The sequence below is a fragment of the Sciurus carolinensis genome, chromosome 9, assembly GCF_902686445.1.
Source record: "Sciurus carolinensis chromosome 9, mSciCar1.2, whole genome shotgun sequence".
In the NCBI taxonomy this organism is placed as follows: domain Eukaryota; kingdom Metazoa; phylum Chordata; class Mammalia; order Rodentia; family Sciuridae; genus Sciurus; species Sciurus carolinensis.
Window position 1 is genome coordinate 79,359,895 of NC_062221.1, and position 20,780 is coordinate 79,380,674.

General features: G+C 37.3%; 1 protein-coding gene and 1 non-coding gene across 2 annotated transcripts in view; one reads left to right on the forward strand and one right to left on the reverse strand.

The window, feature by feature from the left end:
* The window catches only part of Cfap44 (cilia and flagella associated protein 44), a 149,417-nt gene that overhangs the window by 64,904 nt on the left and 63,733 nt on the right, over positions 1 to 20,780 (forward strand). Inside the window, 4 exon segments of the mRNA XM_047563118.1 lie at positions 894 to 1,103; positions 1,943 to 2,053; positions 3,220 to 3,381; positions 4,360 to 4,590. Coding sequence (XP_047419074.1) covers positions 894 to 1,103; positions 1,943 to 2,053; positions 3,220 to 3,381; positions 4,360 to 4,590 — 714 coding nt within the window.
* Trnat-ugu (transfer RNA threonine (anticodon UGU)) lies at positions 9,078 to 9,152 on the reverse strand. Its single transcript has one exon. It is a non-coding gene; the product is annotated as a tRNA-Thr (tRNA).

The following is a 20,780-nucleotide window of genomic DNA, read 5'->3' on the forward strand; positions in this document are numbered from 1 at the left end:
AGGGCAATCATATTGCTTTCTGAAATATATCTTCTTCCCTCTTTCTCTACTATACTATCTCAGACCTTGTGGCCACCACTGTTCTCCTGGAGTACAGTAGCCATCTCTTAAATGCCTTCCCAAAGGTTTCCTTGTACACTATCTGGACCATCTTACATCTGTTTTCCACACTGCAACTTAGATGAAATTTTAAAAACAGTCTGAGCACATCACCTCTGTCCTATAATCCCTAACTACAAACTTTCTGACAACTTCGCATTACTGTTTAGACATGGGATACGATTTATGTGTCATATAAGCTATTTCATAACCTGGTACCTGCCTGTCTTCCACTTTAGCCTCTTGTGGAAGCCCTGATTCCTCACTCCAGTCTGTTGTAGTCCAACTATAGCTTCACTGTGACCAGAACCTTTGTGCAAGTTATAGAGCCACCTCCATGTATCTAGTTAATTCCTGAGTACCCTTCAAATCTCAGCTCTCCTGTCTCTTCCTTACAGAAGACTTCCATCTAGGTCAGCTTTCTTTGTTATATGTTCTCAGAGAGTATGTTTCTCTTGTTTAGCACTTACTTCAGTTCATATTTCATGAGAATTTGTGTGATGACATTAAATTCTGAAACCAGAGATTGAGTCTATTCATGTTCACCGTTGAGTCACTGGTGATAGTGGCCTAGCATGTGGCAGGCACTCTGCTGCTTGCTCACTGAAGCTTGCATTGCTGTCATTTCCCCTTCTTATGACCCTTAGTGCTAGAGGTTACCTGAAAGTGGTTTGAGAAGTTGCCAGTGGGCAGCCGATGTAAACCACCAAATCCAAAGGAAACATAAACTTACTGTTACGTGGTATACATTTCTTAACTAAATTCAGGTCCTGTGCATGCAAATTTTTTTTCAGGTAAGCTACTCTGGAGCACAAATTGCTGTAGGATTTGAAGATGGGGTTGTTCGAATTCTTGAACTTTATGATCCAAAAGGGCTCACAATTTTTGCAGGACGGAAAAAAGTTCCAGATGTCGATATTTATTTGAGACAGGTTTTCAAACCCCATACTGCTCAAGTCACTGCTTTAGCTTATGAACGTGATGCAGAAGTTCTAGCCACAGGGGTAAGCTGAAGATTCCCCTCCTGTTTCCTACTGAAAGATCAAAGTTAGCCTTGCCTTATGAGTCTACCTACTTGATCGTGCCTTACTGAAATTAGTTATCTAAGAATATACTTATAGTTTATTTTCCTTGTATTCACGTTCTTTCAGTGTACTCTGTATAACATTTAAGATATTCTGGCCAAGTTGTAAGCCTTACTCAATTTAGTCCTATATTTATTTTAAATGAACAGAAAATTTCAACTTCTAGATGTATTGTTTATAAATCAGCATTTTATAGTGTGGGTACATTCTTAAATGGAATTACCATAGCTGAGTGTGTGGCTTAGTGGTAGAGCACTTGCCCAACATTCACAAGGCCCTGGTTTCAGTCTCCAGGATTGCAACAACAACATAGTTGAACTGCCATAAATGAAGAGAAAAACTCAAAGAGTTTTTCATGCATTAAAATGTGATCAGGGATGGGGTTGTGGCTCAGTAGTACAGTGCTTTCCACGCATGTGTGAGCCACTGGTTTCGATTCTCAGCACCACATATAAATAAGTAAATTAGAAAAAAGGTCCATCAACACCTAATAAAAATATTTTTACATGATGTGACCATATGCATTATAGAACTTTTTGTGAATTGATACAAGTGTGGTAATCAAAATTCAGAACCACATACTAGAACACATGGGGAGACAAAGCAAATATTTGAAGAATTACTTCAGAATAATCTGAGATATATGACCATTGTATGTATAAGTATTCAGTGTATATAACATATACCATTAAATGCCATTCATGTTCTATGAACTAGATTTCATAGTAATATAAATTTGTTGGGTGTACCTCTCTTAGAGTAAAGATCACACCGTCTTTTTCTTTGAAGTGGAAAAGGATTATAAACCAATTGGTTTTATCAACACCCCTGGACCTGTTTGCCAGCTAATATGGTCTTCAGTCTTACATGTAAGTCTTTATTAATTTTCCTCAAGTTTAAATCTCAATTACTACACGTGTTGTAATCAGCATTTTTGTTGCTGTGACCAAAAGACCGGACAAGAACACTTTGAGGAGGAAAAGTTCATTTTGGGGCCCAAGGTTTCAGAGGTCTCAGTTCATAGAAGGCTGACTCCATTCCTCAGGGCTCAAGGTGAGGCAGAACATCATGGTGGAAAGGTGTGGCAGAAGAGAGCAGTTGAACATTGCACCAGGAAGCAGAGAGAGCCCAAGATCAGCTCACAAAATATATACCCAAAGGCATGCCCCTCCCATGACCCACTTCCTCCTGTCACACCCTACCCCTCTACAGTCACTACTCAGTTAATCCCTATAAGGGGATTAGTATACTGATTAGGTTAAGGTTTTCATAACCCAATCTGCTCATCTCTAAACTTTCTTGCATTGCCTCACACAGGAACTTTGGGGGCATCTCATATCTAACCAAAGCAACATAGTGAAGTTATCTTGTAGCTAGAGAACAGTGGGTGGAATTATTAGCCCTGCCCCTTGGTTATCCTGTGAGGGCCCAGGAATATGTGACAGAAAGTTCAGATGGCTTGGTTGGTTGAGCATCATTCAGGACCTCTCTGTTCTCCTCACCACCTCCTTCTCTTCCTTAATTAAGTATCCAGGTCCTGTTATCGTTAGGATGTGAGGTGTCCTCCAAAAGCTCACATGTGAGATAATGCAGAAGGTTCAGGGGAGAAGTGTTTGGGTTATGAAAACCTTAACCTAATCAGCACACTAATCCCCTTGTAGGGATAACTGAGTAGGGACTGTAGAGAGGTAGGATGTGACTGGAGGAGGTGGGTCGTGGGGGGACATGCCTTTGGGGTATATATTTTGTCCCTAATGAGTGGAGCTCTCTGCTTCTGGATAGCCTACCTTTCTGTCATGATTGATATTTTGTGTCACCTCAGACCCAGAGCTATGGTATCTGTTAACCAGGGACTGAACCTCTGAAACCATGAGACAAAAGAAACTTTTCCTCTTCTAAATTTTTCTTGGAGAGTCTTTTGGTCACAGAGACAAAAATATGACTAAAACATCAAATGCCAATTATACTTAGATATAGCTGTTTTTAAAAGAAATTTCCTAAATGTAAAATGACTTTTTTAATCTTTATGTTTTAGCCTGACAGTACTTTACTGATTCTCTGTGAGAATGGCTATGTTCTTGAAGCTCCATGTCCAACCATCAAGGAAGAAGAGGACGATCATGATGTAGTTTCCTATGAAATCAGTGATATGTGCTTAAAATGTTTCCATTTCACAAGTGTCAAATCTAAGATTCTGGTATGCAATATTCTTGAAGCATTATCTCCTACTATTTTCTCTCTCATTAGGATATAAACTATCCTGTAAGAAGTGCTAGGGGAATACAAAGAAAACGAAAGCACACCCTGACCTTAAGGAGCTTATAATCTGGTAGGGAAGCAGCTGGAGAGGGTAGTAGTGAATAGACACTGAAATGAAAGTAGTGTCTACTAGATGGAAGATGCTGATGTAAGAGTGGGAGGAGTGGGAGGAGGTCAAATGCGGTTGCACGGAAGTGACTTTTAGTACTTAGAAGACAGGAAGAATTTTGAAAAGTTGAAATGGATAGGGTGACGTTGAAGAGCGGGTGAACACTTTGAAGGAAGGCAGAATCATCAGTGCTTTTAGTGTTTTCAGGAGATGAAGAATGGGCTGGTACAATGGAGGAATACAGTGTGTGGAGGGAGATAGTGGAAGTCTGTGACCAGAGAGCCTGGAGCTCCTTAAATGCCAGTCAAGACATTTCAATTTAGATCATTGGGATTGTTGTGAGTGTTTGAGGAGGATATTGATGTGGCGGGGTCATATGAATTAGGAAGATAATACTGAGGGACGAACAAAAGAAAGACAAAAGATGGGAAGGAGGGACACTAGTGTTGGGGGCTTTTGCAATGATTGGTTGATAGACAATGAGGACTAAATCACAGTATTACTAAAGCTGGAAATAACTTTCTTGGTGGACTTCTTAATCCATTTTCATCCTGCATTGATAGTAACAGGCTCTGAGAGAAAACTGTTTATACCCTCTGTTAGGAGAAAATTACAAAATAATTTCTGTATACTAACAATGGTGGTTAAAAGAATACTCCCACAATGATTCTTATTTTTAAATGTTATTGCTTGTCACATCAGAGCTGAGTCTTTCTAGAACCCTATCTGCCTTCTACTTTCTTTGTCATTCTTTCTCAATAGTGTGTTACAGTTGTTTTGATATCTATCTCATGTCTCTTTTAAAAGAGATCAATAGAAATTGAAAAGAGAGAAAAGCAAAAGGAGTTGAAGGCACAGGAAAGGGAAGCAAGGAGGAAGAAGCTAATAGAAGAGATGGGAGAAGATGCAGAAAAAGAATTACAGGAAGAGGAGGAAGAAGAGGAAGAGGAGCCATTGCCTGAACTCTTTATCCCACCAAACCCCTCTCCCATCCTCTGTGGCTTCTACTCTGAGCCAGGGAAGTTCTGGGTTTCCTTGGTGAGTAACAATGTAATAATTTTTACCTCTGCCATATTTCAATCTAGTTTATAATTAACTTCATTGTAGGGAACATTCCTCAAGCTTATTTGACAACAGTCGCTGACACCATGGTTTAAATAAACCTAACAGTCTGGACAGAGAAACTGAGGAAATGGTAAGGACTCGCCATGGACTGTAGGCCTTTGCAGTTACTGAGGCTGAGCTACAAGCTGAGGGGAAGCCTCGCTCAGCAGGCATCACAGCAAGCTGTGATGTGAGTTCGCCCTGCGCTGCCTCGCCTCATGCTGTGTGCTGGAGCTTGCCCTTCCCCCAGTCCTTTGTCTCAGACTTGTTTCCAGACAGAATCACTTAGGGACACTTGGTTTGTTTACATTAGTATGATGTATAGCTTCCCTATAGGTTGGTTCTGTTATGTTCTAACAAGCGTCTTAACCTGATTGGATAATGTGCCTATGTATGTCTTGGACGAGCCTAAGTAAAATTAGATCTGTGCCTTCCGAGTCTGGTTTCCGATGTCTGTGTTTACTGGGAGACATTGCTGTCATCACCCTCAGTGGGACCTCTGTTTCAGATAACAACACATCACCAAATTTTTACTTTCTTATTCATATGCTGTTTTTATTTATTAACTTCTATTAAAGTTGTGGGTTTTGGTAAATGAATGTTAGCTCCACTGTTTTAATATATCTTAACATCTCTTTTATATGTCTACTTTTTATATCGGCTATTTTCTGTGACAGACATATGTGTTTAAGGCAGGTCAAAGGGAAGAAGGGTCAAGGATAGAAGGGCAAAGAGTTAAGGGGTTTTCTAGCTGAGTCTGTTGTTTTTCACTTTTGAAAATAATAGGTTTCATGGTAGCACTAGCCAAGAATTTTGCTGACATCTTATCACTTACAACTATGCTGTATGACTTATGGAAGTGTAGAAATATGAATATTTTTCTGTCTTTTTAAAAATTTGTTGTAATTAGTTATACATAACAGTAGAATGCACTTTGATACATCATTCATAAATGGAGCATAACTTCTTATTCTTCTGGTTGTACAGGATGTAGAATTACATTGGCCATGTAGTCATATATGCACATAGGGTAATAATGTCATATTCTTCCTACTTAATAAATAAAAACAACATATAAATAGAATACTATTCTTCCTACCCCTCTCTCCTACCTTCATTCCCCTCTACTTAATCCAAAGTAACTATTTCCCCCTAGGCACCCTCCCTTGTGAATTACCATCTGCAAATCAGAGAAAACATTTGGCCTTTTGGGATGTTTTTTGGGATCCAGATCCATCCATTTACCTCAAATGTTATAATTTCATTCTTCTTTAAGGCTGAGTACTATTCCATTGTGTATATATACCACATTTTCTTTATCCATTCATCTGTACTTAGGTTGGTTCCATAGTTTAGCTATTGTGAGTGGAGCTGCTATAAACATTGATGTGACTGTATCATTGTAGTATACTGTTCGTAAGTCCTTTGGGTATAAACTGAGGAGTGGGATAGTTGGGTCAAATGGTGGTTCCATTCCAAGTTTTCTGAGGAATCTCCATATTGCTTGCCATAGTGGCTGCACCAATCTGCAGTCCCACCAGTAATGTATGAGTGTACCTTTTTCTCGCCAACACTTATTATTACTTGTATTCTTTTTATTTTTTTATTTTAATTTTTGTTTATTTATTTTTCATACATGTATATAGGGTAATAATGTCTGTCACATTCTACCATCCTTCCATCCCCTCCACCCCAACCCCTCCCCTCACTCCCCTCTGCACAATCCAAAGTTCCTTTAGTCTTCCCTACTTCCCACCACACTATGGATTAGCATCCACTATGACATTCGGCCTTTCCTTTTTTGGAATTTGCTTATTTCACTTAGCATGATATCCTCTAGTTACATCCACCTGCAAATGCCATAATTTCATTCTTCTTTAAGACTGAGTAATATTTCATTGTGTATATGTACCACATTTTCTTTATCCATTCATCGTTGAAGGGTATCTAGGTTGGTTCCATAGTTTAGCTATTTTGAGTGGAGCTGCTATAAACATTGATGTGACTGAGTCACTGTAGTATGCTGTTCGTAAGTCCTTTGGGTAGAAACTGCAGAATGGGAGAACTGGGCCAAATGGTGGTTCCACTCCAAATTTTCTGAGGAATCTCCATACTGTTTTCCGCTGCACCAATCTGCAGTCCCACCAGCAATGTATGAGTGTCCCTTTTTCCCTACATCCTTGCCTACACTTATTATTGCTTGTATTCTTAATACTTGCCATTCTGACTGGGGTGAGATGAAATCTTAGTTTTGATTTGCATTTCTTCAATTGCAAGAGATGATGAATTTTTTTTGTACGTCCATTGATCTTCTGTGAAGTGTTTGTTCAGTTCCTTAGCCCATTTATTGATTGGGTTATTTGTTTTTTTGGTGGTCAATTTTTTGAGTTCTTTATATATATCCTGGAGATTAGTGCTGTATTTGAGGTACGAGTGGTAGGTAGAGGGTGAGCAGTGGGTGGCAGTCTTGCAGAGAAATAGTTATTTCCTCTGCTTGAATCCCAAGCCACAGAGCGACAAGGAATGCAGCCTCCCTCTAGTCTGCCATCTTGAATCAGATCTTTATATCAAGCTTAGTTTTTTGAGGAAACTTCATGCTGATTTCCATAGTGGTTGTATAATTTACAATCCCACTAACAGTGTAAAAGTGTTCCTTTTTCAGTGTTTATTATTGTTTGTGTTCTTGGTGGCTGCCTTTCTGACTGATATGAGATGAAATCTCAGTGTAGTTTTGATTTGCATTTCCTTAAATTGATAATGAAATTTCTTCAATATTCTATAGTTTTTTTCATATGTTTATTGGTCATTTGTATTTCTTATTTTGAGAAGTGTCTGTTTAATTCATATGCCCATTTGTTAATTGGGGGATTTTTTTGGTATCTTTTTGACTTCTTTGTATATTCTAACTACTAATCCTCTATCAGAAGAGTAATTAGCAAAGATTTTCTCCCATTTTGTAGGTTCTTTCTCCACATTCTCAATTGTTTCCTTTGCTATGTAGAAGCTTTTTAATTTGATGACATCTCACTTATTAACTTTAATAAGTTAATAAGTGAGCTTTAGGGGTTCTATTAAGAAAGTCATTGCCTTTATCTTTACTCCAGGGTGTTTGGACCCTATGTTTTATTTTAGGAGTTACATAGTTTCTGGTCTAATTCCTAGGTCTTTCATCCACTTTGAGTTGATTTTTGTGGAGGGCGAGAGATAAGGGTTTAGTTTCATTCTTCTACAGATGGATTAGCAGTTTTTGTTAAAAAGACAGTCTATTCTCCAATGTATGTTTTTGGCACCTTTGTCAAGGATCAGATGACTATAGATGTGTGTGTGTTTGTCTCTGTGTCTTGTGTTCTGTTGGTCTATGTGTCAGTTTTTATGCCAGAACCATGCAGTTTTTGTTAACTATAGTTCCATCGTATAATTTGAAGTCAGGTGTTATTGTGCCTCTAGCATTGCTTTTTATGAAAACATTTCTTTGACTATTCTGGCTCTTTTATTCTTCCAAATGAATTTCAGGACTGTTTTTGCTAGTTCTGTGAAGAATGTCATTGGTATTTTGATGAGAATTGCATTGAATCTATTTTGCTTTTGGTAAAATGACCATTTTATCAATATTAATTCTGCCAATTCATGAATGTGGGAGGTCTTTCCATATTCTTCTGTCTTCTTCATATCCTTTCTTCAATATTCTATAGTTTTCTTTGTAGAGAGAGGTCTTTAACCTTCTTTGTTAAATTTAGTCTTAGTTTTTTTTAGGCTATTTTGAATAGAATTGTTTCATTCATTGTTGATATATAGGAAAAGCTATTGATTTTTTCTGTGTTGATTTTGTAACTTACCACTTTGCCAAATTTGTTTATTAACTCTAACAGTCTTTTGATAAAGCTTTTTATATCCTCTATATATAGGATCATATCATCTGCAGTGATAATTTGACATCTTCCTTTTCTATTTTTAGCCCTTTAAATTTTCTTCTCTTACCTAGTTGCTCTGGCTAGAATTTCTAGTACTATATTAAATGGGAGTGGTAAGAGTGGTCATCCTTGTCTTGTTCCAGATTTTAAAAGAAATGCTTTCAGTTTTCCCCCATTTAATATGAGGTTGGCTTGGGGTTTTTCATTTATAGCTTTTATGATGCTAAGGTAGATTCCCTTTATCCTTAGTTTTTTTCGTGTTTTTTTTTTTTTTTATCGTGAGTGGCTGCTTATTTTGTTAAGTGCTTTCTCTGCATCTATTGAGATGACTAAGTGATTTTTGTCCTTAATTCTATTTATGTGATGAATTACATTTATTGATTTGCATATGTTAAACCATTCTTGCATCCCTGGGATAAAACTACCTTGGTCATAATATACAATCTTCTTAGTATGTTATTGTATATGATTTGCTGGTGTTTTATTTAGGATTTTATTTTATTTTTTTTTTGGGGGGGTGCTGGGGATCGAACCCAGGGCCTTGTGCTTACAAGGCAAGCACTCTACCGACTGAGCTATCTCCCCAGCACCTTATTTAGGATTTTTACATCTAAGTTCATCATGGATATTGGTCTATAGTTGTCTTCCCTTAATGTGTCCTTATCTTATTTTGATATGATTGTGATACTAGTTTCATAGAATGAATTTGAAAGTGTTCCATCCCTTTTTATTTCATGAAATAATTTGAGGAGCATTGGGATTATGTCTTCTTTAAGGGTCTGGTAGAATTCAGTGGAGAATTCATCTGGTCCTAGGCTTTCCTTTATTGGAAATCTTTTTATTACTGCTACTATCTGATTGCTAGTCTCTCTAGGTTTTCTGTGTCCTCTTGGTTCAAATTTGGCAGGTCATATGTGTCTAGAAATTTATCCATTTCTTCTAGGTTTTCCAATTTATTGGAGTATAAGTTTTGTAAATAGTCCCTAATGATCCTCTGCTTTTCCATGATGTCTGTGCTGATTTCTCTTTTTTCATTTCTAATTTTATTATTTTGTTTTCTCTCTTTTTCTTTGGGTTAGCTTGGCTAAGGGCTCATCAATCTTGTTTATGTTTTCAAATAACCAACTCTTTATTTTATTGATCATTTGTATTGACTTTTAATTCTCAATTTCATTGATTTCAGCTCTGATCTTAATTATTGCCTTTCATTTACTGGTTTTGGAATTGGTTTGTTCTTTTTCAAGGGCCTTGAAATACATCATTAGGTTGTTTATTTGGAATCTTTCTGATTTTCTTGCAACACCCATCATTATAAACCTTCTTCTTGTAACTGCCTTCACAGTGTCCCAGAGGTTCTATGATGTTGCATCATTGTTTACAGTGAGTGACCTGCATGGCTGAACCTGAGAAACTGACAAGGGGTGAGGGGGATTGAAGAAATCACACACACACACACACACACACACACACACACACACGCACACACACACAGAGATATTGAGAAGAGAGCTGGGCTCAGGTGAAACACTGCATGCTGATGGGGAAACACTGATTAAAGAACTGTTCCAGCAAGTTTATTTATGTATGGTCTCATAATCAAAACGCTAAAGACTATAATGGCATTATTCCTTGTGCACAAGAAAATTGCAGGATTGGAAACATTTATGCAGCTTTTTCACTGTTGCAATGTGCAATGTTGGGAGCTTTGTGCAGGACTCAAGAAGCCTATCCTCTGTGGGGAAAAAGGTACACTCATACATTGCTGGTGGGACTGCAAATTAGTGCAACCACTCTGGAAAGCAGTATGGAGATTCCTCAGAAAGCTTGGAATGGAACCACCATTTGACCCAGCTATCCCACTCCTCAGCCTATACCCAAAGGACTTAAAATCAGCACACTACAGAGATACCAGCCACATCAATGTTCATTGCTGCTCAACTCACCATAGCCAGATTGTGGAACCAACCTAGATGTCCTTCAGTTGATGAATGGATAAAGAAACTGTGGCATATATATACAATGGAATATTACTCTGCCATAAAGAATGATAAAATTATGGCATTTGCAGGCAAATGGATGAAATGGGAGAATATCATGCTAAGTGAGATAAGCCAAAAAACTAAAGGACAAATGATCTCGCTGATAAGCGGATCATGACATAAAATGGGGGATGGGAGGGGTTAGGGTTAGGGTTAGGGTTAGGGTTAGGTTTAGGGTTAGGGTTAAGGAGGGGGGCAAGAATGGAGGAAGGAAGGACTGTATAGAGGGAAAAGAGGGGTGGGAGGGATGGGGGGTAAGGGAAAAAAATAACAGAATGAATCAAACAACATTACCCTATGTAAATTTATGATTACACAAATGGTATGCCTTGACTCCATGTACAAACAGAGAAACAACATGTATCCCATTTGTTTACAATAAAAAAAAAAAAGAAGCCTATCCTCTAAAGTTACTGTTAAGTAGGCAGGCTCAGGAGTAGCAGTGCTACTATCTCATTGCTAGTCTCTCTACTTTTCTGTGTCCTCTTGGTTCAAATTTGGCAGGTCATATGTGTCTAGAAATTTATCCATTGTAACATTGAAACATTGTAGTTATCTTGCTCTGTTCAGAATCCTCTGTCCCAGTTTCTGTCCCTGGGAGCTGGCCTTTGAACTCAAAAGTTATGAACTAAAGAATTTCATGGCACAGAATTCTCCCTATTAACTGAGGCCACCATCAACTGGACAGTTTTCAATCAGCAGAGACCACAAGAAATTCCTAGGAGCAGCATCAACTCTGTCCAGGAATCAGTTCAAGCAATGATTTATTCTCTGCTCTCAACAACTATTCTCATTTAAGTCTAAGAATTTTTTAATTTCTCCCCTGATTTCTCCTATCACCTATTTGTTATTCAAAAAATGCATTGTTCAGTCTCTGTGCATTTATATAGTTTCTGTATGGTTTTGTCACATTGATTTCTAATTTTATTCTATTCTGACCTGATAAGATTAAAGGAATTACATTTTTTTTTTTTTTTGTATTTCCTAAGAGTTGTTTTGTAGTCTAAAATAGAGTCCCTTTTGGACAAGTTTCCAGAACAATTGAGAAGAAAGTATATTCGTCTGTTGTTGGATAAAATATTCTGTTAAGTCCATTTGATTTATAGTAGTTTTCGGGTCCAAAGAATCTTTACTAAGTTCATATCTGGATGACTTACCTATTGGTGAGTTAGATGTGTTGAAATTACCTAGTAATTTTGTACTGGGGTCTATCTGAGGCTTCAATTTGAGTAGTTGCACCCATGTTTGGGGCATAAATATTTGCTATCACTTTATCTTCTTGTTGGATTGTTCCCTTTATCAGTAGAAAGTGACATTCTTTATTTCTTCTGATTAATTTTGGTTCAACATCTGCTTTGTCAGAGAGTAGTGACTCCTGCTTGCTTTTGATATATCAAAATTTCATCCTTTCAAAATGTGGTACATATACACAATGGAATATTTATTACTCAGCCTTAAAGAAGAATGAAATTAAAGCATTTACAGGTAAATGGGTGGAACTGGATACTACCATGCTAAGTGAAACAAGTCAATCCCCCAAACCCAAAACCAAATGTTCTCTCTGATATGTGTATGCTGACTCATAATAGGGAGAAGTGGAGCTTCACCAGATTGGATAGAGAGGAGTGGGTGAAGGGAGGGGGTGGGAATGGGAAAGTCAGTAGAGTGAATCAGAAATAACTTTCCTATGTTCATATATGAATACATGACCAGTGTATCTGCCCATCATGTACAGCCACAAGAATGGGAAGTAATACTCCATGTATGTATGATACATAAAAGTAATTCTACTGTCATGTATAACTAAAAAGAACAACAACAAAAAAAAATTTAGAGATCATCCTTTCATTTTAGCCTGTGGCTATCTTTGCCTTTAAGGTGAGTCTCTTGCAAGTAACATGTAGTTAGATCTTGTTTTTCGATCCCTTCTGCCAGCCTATGTCTTCTTTTTTTTTTTGTACCAGGGCTTAAACCCAGGGGCCCTTAACAACTGAGTCATATCCCTAGCCCCCTCCCCCAACCTCTTTTTTCTTTTTCTTTCTTTTTTTAAGACAGGGTTTGCTAAGTTGCTTAGGGCCTTGCTAAATTGCTGAGGCTGGCTTCTTTGAACCTGAAATCATCCTGCCTCAGCCTCCTGACCTCCTGGCTAGCCTATGTCTTTTAATTGGAGAGTTGAGATCGTTTATGTGCCATGTTGTTTTGGAGAGATGTTTATTAACTCCTGCCATTTTGATTTATTTCTAATGTTTAATTTTGGTCCTTTTTTTCACTTGCTTAGCTACTCTTCAAATGAGATTTGTTCATTTTTGAGTTCTGGGTTTGTTTTTGATTTCTTCTGTGTGGAACATTTATTTCAGTAAGTTCTCTAGTGCTGGTTTAGTAGTGAGGAATTCTTTTAGTTTCTGCTTATCTTGGAAAGTTTTTATTTCTTTTTCAATTTTGAAGGATAGCTTTGCTGAATGTAGCCATCTTGATTGACATTCTCTTTCAGGACTTGGAACACATCAGTCCAAGTTGTCCTGACTTTTAGAGTTTGTGCTAAGAAATCAGAAGTAATTCTAATTGTCTTGCCTCTAAATGTGACCTTATGTTTTTCTCTTGAGGTTTTAAAAATTTTATCCTTGTATGTTAGGCATTTAAAATTTTAATATTATTGAAAGGTTTTTTTTTTTTTTTTAATCCTGTTTATTTAGGGTTCTGAATGCATCCTGTATCTGGATATCTATCTAATTTTCAAAGTTTGGATATTTTTTATTATTTCTCTGAAGAGTTTATCTATTCCATTAGCCTGCATCTCACAACCCTCTTCAATTCCAATTATTTTTCAATTTTGCCTCTTAGTGTTGTCCCAGAGTTCTTGTATAATTTGATGATAGTTTCTTATTTTCTTTTCTTTAGTGCTGTTAGAATGTTCCAGGGTAGCCATTTTGTCTTTCAGCTCTGAGATTTTTATCTTCAGCATGGTCTACTCTGTTAGAGAGACTTCCAACTGAACATTTTATTTGATTTATTGTGTCTTCCATCTCTAAGATTTTTGTTTAGTTCTTTTTAAGTATCTCTATCTCCTTACTGAATTTCTCATTCATATCTTATATGGACTTTCTTAATTCATTCAGTGATTTTTCTGTGTTCTCTTAAAATTCATTGACCATTTTTATAATGATTTTTTTGAATTCTTTTTTTGGTATTTTATCTACTTCAATATCTTTGGGATCAGTTGCTGGTGAATTATGAACTTTAGGAGGTGTTGTGTTACCTTGTGTTTTGATATTTCTTGTATTCCTGTGTTGGGTTTTATGCACCAGTGAGAATGAATTTCTCTTCCACTCTCATTTGTAGGCCTTTTTTAGAGCACGACTTTCTCTTGCCAAAGTATCCTAGAGTGATCCAAACTGAAACCTCTCATAGGTGTGGTATCCATAGCCTTTGTGTTAATTCTTTGTTTTGTCTGTGATAGTGGATGTCTGTGTGTCAGACCTGAGGGCCCACCCCTAGATGTTCCCACTTGGAATCTGGTTGTTAGTTTGAGTTTCAGTCTCTTCTACTCTTTGTATTAAAGTATAGCTGAAGTTTGAGTGCCATTTGTGTGTGGAGTAAGGTGCACTGTCTTTTGACAGAGTTAGTTTAGCAGCAGAGTCTCTACCCAGAAATTTGTAGTGTCCCTGTAGGTTTCCAACACCTCACAGAAAAGGAAGAAATAAAAAATAGCAACAGCTGATGCAAATCCTATATACAGCATTAAAATAAACACCTGGTTCCTTCTATGACATGTACTACACTAACTACCAGAAAAACAGGAATGGTGGGGTCAGCAACAGCTAGCAGAAAAAGCAATAAGTATCCCTGAACTAGATCTGGCATTAAAGCAAGCAGCAGTTGTCAACTGTGTCCCCACAGTACTAATAATTACAACACCATACATTGTGGGAGCAGGAGTTATATAAACCAATTAGTTCTAAAAAATGATAAAAATGCAGTTCATTAAGAGAAAAGAAAACGTGATAGAAAGGTAGAAGAGAGTTTACAATATTCAACATGTGAACAGAGAGAATTCAGAAGAGATATAGTAGGTGATGGTTATGAGAAAGGAGAAAAATAGGAAGAACAAAGTAAATTGAGAGAGAAAGAAGAGAATTTGACTGTTAGCAGAAGAAAAATGGAAAGAAAGAGAAACTAACAAACAAAAACAAAATAAACAAGAACCCTAACCCTCAAAACACAAGGTAAAGAAAAATAACTGCATTTAAAAATGCTAAAAACGAGAAAAAATGGAGCAATTATGTATATGTATGCCCATTAACCAATCAGCATAGAAAGAACGCACAAAGACAGAAAAAATAAGTATGAAGGAAAAATGAAATAATCCTCTCCACTGAGGTGATCAAAAGAATCTACAAGAATGGATGGTCACTGTATATGTCCTACTGTCTTTTCCATTTCTTCCTGGGCTATGTATTGAGAGAGAATAAGGACTGGGGGTTGTTAACTCCTTCCTCTTTTTGTTTGCTCACTGAGCTGCCAGTTGGAGTGGCCTAATCGAAGCTGGTTGAGATAGCTCTCAGCTTCCCTTCTCCCTATATGTGAGGTAGGATAGAATGGGAAGTACTGTCAATTGAAGTTATGTCTGCCAAGACCTGATCAATGTACGCCCTGGGTGGGGCTGCTACAGAGTCCTATGGGAGGAGTTCCAGTGGTTGGGGCTTAGGTCTAACCAGGACTTAGGACCTTTGTTGTGTTGTATCTGTTCTGGAGAGATTAGATCAACACATCCCTATGGCCTAGCAGTTTTGCTGATCTTTACGGGAGTCTGGATCTCAGGAGCCTGCCAGGAATTCTATTCATGAAACAAGGGAGCCTATCCTTTATCCATGCTGTTGCCCACCATCACGGCCTCCCAAGGCTTAATCCCTGAATGTTTTCATACCCAGCTGTTCAGATTCCCTGCCCTCCTCAGCTGGTCATGAGAACTGGGGACTCACAAAAAAGTAAGTTGGGGGCTCCCCTTCATTTTTTGGATTTGAATTCCTCTGGGTAAAATATTCTCTGTGCCTATATCATTCATGTTCTGCTAAGAAAGCTCTAGGCCACACATTGGGCACTTGTGGGAGAGTATGAAAGTTTTTGCTAGGATCTCCTAGGCTCTGGCAGCAGAGCCTCAAGATGATCGCCTCACGATGGTTCCTACCTCAGCTCTCTGCTTTCCAGTTGAAAAATCCAGAACACCTTTAAATACTGTTCATGATGCATCCTCTGGATCAGCTGAATTCAGGCTGCTTTTCTGATCTATGGATTTTTCCTTATCAAATTTGTCCATTGTTTTTCTCTCTGTGTTGTCCCTCCCCTCTGTGGTAAACCAGTGCCACTGGTGGTATGGTAACTGGCCTGGCTCCAATATATTCTTTTTTTGCTCTATGCACCCGAATTTCTAAGTCTCTGTTCAATATTTCTGATATTTTGACTGTCCAATATTAAGTTTAGCAAAACCCCTCTTTTACCCACCTCACTGAGAAGCAGTACTCACTGAAAAGTAGTACTCCTATTGCTTGAATCCTGGACCAGGAATCAACTAAGAATGTAGCCTTCCTCTAATACACCATCTTGAATCTCTTTCCCTCTCTTCCTCCCTCTCTCTCCCTCCTTCCTTCCTTTCTCCTCTTCCTTCCTTCCTTCCTTCCTTCCTTCCTTCCTTCCTTCCTTCCTTCCTTCCTTCCTTCCTTCCTTCCTTCCTTTTCTTCCTTTCTTCTCTGTGCTAGGAATTGAACCCAGGGACTTATGCTTGCTAAGCAGGTGCTGTACCACTAAGCTACATCCCAACCCCAACTTTAAACCACACTTGCCCCATGTAAACCTAATTCACTTCCATTACAGTAAATGAGATGACTGTTCATCCAGTTACCAGACCAAAACCCCAAGGGTTATTAAGGATTCTTCTCTTTGTGTTACCTGTTGATATCCATACAACAAAAGTGTATTTCTTATAAATGTTACGTGTTTAAACTCTTTAAAAAATAATGTAGAATAATCTTTGTCTTTTAAAATAAGATACCATATCTGTTCACATTTAATATAATTACTGAATGCTTAAATCTATCACATTGCTAACTTATTGCTGTTTGTCATACCAATTCTTTCTCTTTTTCTTTTTGCCATCATGAAAGATTAGGTAGATATACCTCAAGTTTTCTTCCTCTACTAGGTGATCGGTTATATATTCTTTTATTATTCTTTCAGTGGTAGGTCTGAAGATCATAGTATGAATTTGGTTTAGTAAAGTTTAATATAAATTTATTCTTTTATCAGTTCCATATCTTAGAGCATTTTAACATATATTCTCCCCAGTTCCTACTCTGTTTTTTTTGTTGTTGTTGTTGTTTCAGTGGTTTATTTTTTCCTTTTTTTTAAAATTTATTTTTATTGTAAACAAATGGGATACATGTTGTTTCTGACTATACATGGAGTAACAGCATACCATTTGCGTAATCATACATTTACATAGGGTAATGATGTTTGATTCATTGTTATTTTTTCCTTCACCCGCACCCCTCCCACCCCTCTGTTCCCTCTATACAGTCCTTCTTTCCTCCATTCTTGCCCCCCTCCCACCCCCCATAATGTGTCATCATTCGCTTATCAGTGAGATCATTCGCCTTTTGGATTTTTGAGATTGGCTTATCTCACTTAACATGATATTCTCCAATTTCATCCATTTGCTGGCAAATGTCATAATTTTATTATTCTTTATAGCTGAGTAATATTCCATTGTGTGTGTGTGTGTATATATATATATATATATATATATATATATATATCACAGTTTCTTTATCCATTCATCAATTAAAGGACATCTAGGTTGGTTCCACAATCTGGCTGTTGTGAATTAAGCAGCTATGTACATTGATGTGGCTGTATCTCTGTAGTATGCTGACTTTAAGTCCTTTGGGTATAGGCCGAGGAGTGGGATAGCTGGGTCAAATGGTGTGTCCATTCCAAGTTTTCTAAGGAATCTCCACACTGCTTTCCAGAGTGGCTGCACTAATTTGCAGTCCCACCAGCAATGTATGAGTGTACCTTTTTCCCCACATCCTCTCCAAAACCTATTGTTGCTTGTATTCTTGATAATTGCCATTCTAATTGGGGTGAGATGGAATCTTAGTGTAGTTTTGATTTGCATTTCTCTTATTACTAAAGATGGTGAACGTTTTTTTCATATGTTTGTTGATTGCTTGTAGATCTTCTTCTTTGAAGTGTCTGTTCATATTCTTAGCCCATTTGTTGATTGGGTTATTTGTATTCTTGGTGTAGAGTTTTTTGAGTTCTTTATATATTCTGGAAATTAGTGCTCTATATGAAGTATGAATGGCAAAGATATTCTTCCACTCTGTAGGCTCTCTCTTTGCATTGCTGATAGTTTCCTTTGCTGAGAGGAAGCTTTTTAGTTTGAATCTATCCCAGTTGTTGATTCTTGCTTTTATTTCTTATACTATGGGAGTCCTATTAAGGAAGTCTGATCCTAAGTCAATAAGGTGAAGATTTGGACCTACTTTTTCTTCTATAAGATGCAAGGTTTCTTGTCTGATTTTGAGGTCCTTGATCCATTGTGAGTTGAGTTTGTGCAGGGTGAGAGATAGGGGTTTAGTTTCATTCTGTTGCATATGGTTTTCCAGTTTTCCCAGCACCATTTGTTGAAGAGGCTATCTTTTCTCCATTGCATATTTTTGGCCCCTTTGTCTAGTATGAGAAAATTGTATTTATTTGGGTTTGTGTCCGTGTCCTCTATTCTGTACCATTGATCTACCTGTCTATTTTGGTGCCAATACCATGCCATTTTTGTTACTATTGCTTTGTAGTATAGTTGAAGTTCTGGTATTGCGATACCCCCTGCTTCATTCTTCCTGCTAAGGATTGTTTTAGCTACTCTGGGTTTCTTATTCTTCCAGATGAATTTCATAATTGCTTGCTCTATTTCTGCAAGGTACATCATTGGGATTTTAATTGGAATTGCATTGAATCTGTATAGCACTTTTGGTAGTATGGCCATTTTGACAATATTAATTCTGCCTATCCAAGAACATGGGATTTCTTTCCATCTTCTAAGGTCTTCCTCAATTTCTTTCTTCAATGTTTTGTAGTTTTCATTGTAGAGATCTTTTACCTCTTTGGTTAGATTGATGCCCAAGTATTTTATTTTTTTTGAGGCTATTGCAAATGGAGTTGTTTTCCTCATTTCCCTTTCAGCTGTTTCGTCACTTGCGTATAAAAATGCTTAAATTTATGCATGTTGATTTTATAGCCTGCTATTTTGCTGAATTCATTGATGAGGTCTAGAAGTTTCCTGGAGGAGTTTTTTGGATCCTCTAAATATAGAATCATGTCATCAGCAAACAGTGACAGCTTAAATTCCTCTTTTCCTATTCATATCCCTTTAATTTCTTTAGTCTGCCTAATTGCTTTGGCTAGAGTTTCGAGGACAATGTTGAATAGAAGTGAAGAAAGAGGACATCCCTGTCTTGATCCCGTTTTTAAAGGGAATGGTTTCAGTTTTTTTCCATTAAGAATGATGTTGGCCATGGGCTTAGCATAAATAGCCTTTACAATGTTCAGGTTTGTTCCTACTATCCCTATTTTTTATAGTGTTTTGAGCATGAAGGGGTGTTGTATTTTGTCGAACACTTTTTCTGCGTCAATTGAAATAACTATATGATTCTTATCCTTAAGTCTATTGACATGATGGATTACGTTTATTGATTTAAACCATCCTTGCATTCCAGGGATGAACCCCACTTGATCGTGGTGCACGATTTTCTTAATATGTTTTTGGATACGGTTTGCCAATATTTTGTTAAGGATCTTTGCATCTAAATTCATCAAGGATATTGGTCTAAAATTTTCTTTCCTTGATGTGCCTTTTCCTGTATGGGTATGAGGGTCATATTAGCTTCATAGAATGAGTTTGGTAGGGTACCCTCCTTTTCTATTTCCTGGAATACTTTGAGAAGTATTGGAAGGAGATTTTCTTTGAAGGTCTTGTAGAACTCGGCTGAGAATCCTTCTGGTCCTGGGCTTTTCTTGGATGGTAGGTTTTTAATGACTTCTTCTATTTCATTGCTTGATATTGATCTGTTTAAATTATGTATGTCCTCCTGGTTCAGTTTGGGAGGAGCATATGTCTCTAGAAATTTGTCAATGTCTTCGGTAGATTCTATTTTGTTGGAATACAGATTTTCAAAGTAACTTCTAATTATGTTATGTATCTCAGTGGTATCTGTCATGACATTTCCTTTTTCATCATGAATTTTAGTAATTTGAGTTTTCTCTCTCCTTCTCTTTGTTAGTGTGGCTAAGGGTTTTTCTATTTTGTTTACTTTCTCAAAGAACCAACTTTTTGTTTTGTCAATTTTTTGAATTGTTTCTTTTGTTTCAATTTCATTGATTTCAGCTCTGATTTTAATGATTTCCTGTCTTCTACTACTTTTGCTGTTATTCTGTTCTTCTTTTTCTAGGGCTTTGAGCTGTAATGTTAGGTCATTTAGTTGTTGACTTTTCATTCTTTTCTGGAATGTGCTCCATGCAATGAATTTTCCTCTTAGTACCGTGTTCATAGTGTCCCAGAGATTTTGATATGTTGTATCATCATTCTCTTTGACCTCTAAGAATTTTTTTTATCTCCTCCCTGATGTTTTCTGTTACCCATGTTTCATTCAATAGCACATTATTTAGTCTCCCGGTGTTGGAGTAATTTCTGTTTTTTATTTTGTCATTGATTTCTACTCTCCGTCCATTATCATCTGATAGAACACAAGACAGTATCTCTATTTTTTTGCATTTCCTAAGGGCTGCTTTGTGGCATAACCTATGGTTTATTTTCAAGAAGGTACCCTGTGCTGCTGAGAAGAAAGTGAATCCACTCATTGATGGATGGAATATTCTATATATGTCTATTAAGTCTAGGTTATTGATTGTGCAATTGAGTTCTATGGTTTCTTTGTTCGGTTTTAGTTTGGAAGATCTATCTAGTGGTGACAGCAGTGCGTTAAAGTCACCCAGAATTATTGTGCTGTGGTCTATGTGATTCCTGAAATTGAGAAGAATTTGTTTGACGTACAGTGATGCACCATTGTTTGGGGCATAAATATTTACTATCGTTATGTCTTCCTGATATATTGTTCCCTTAAGC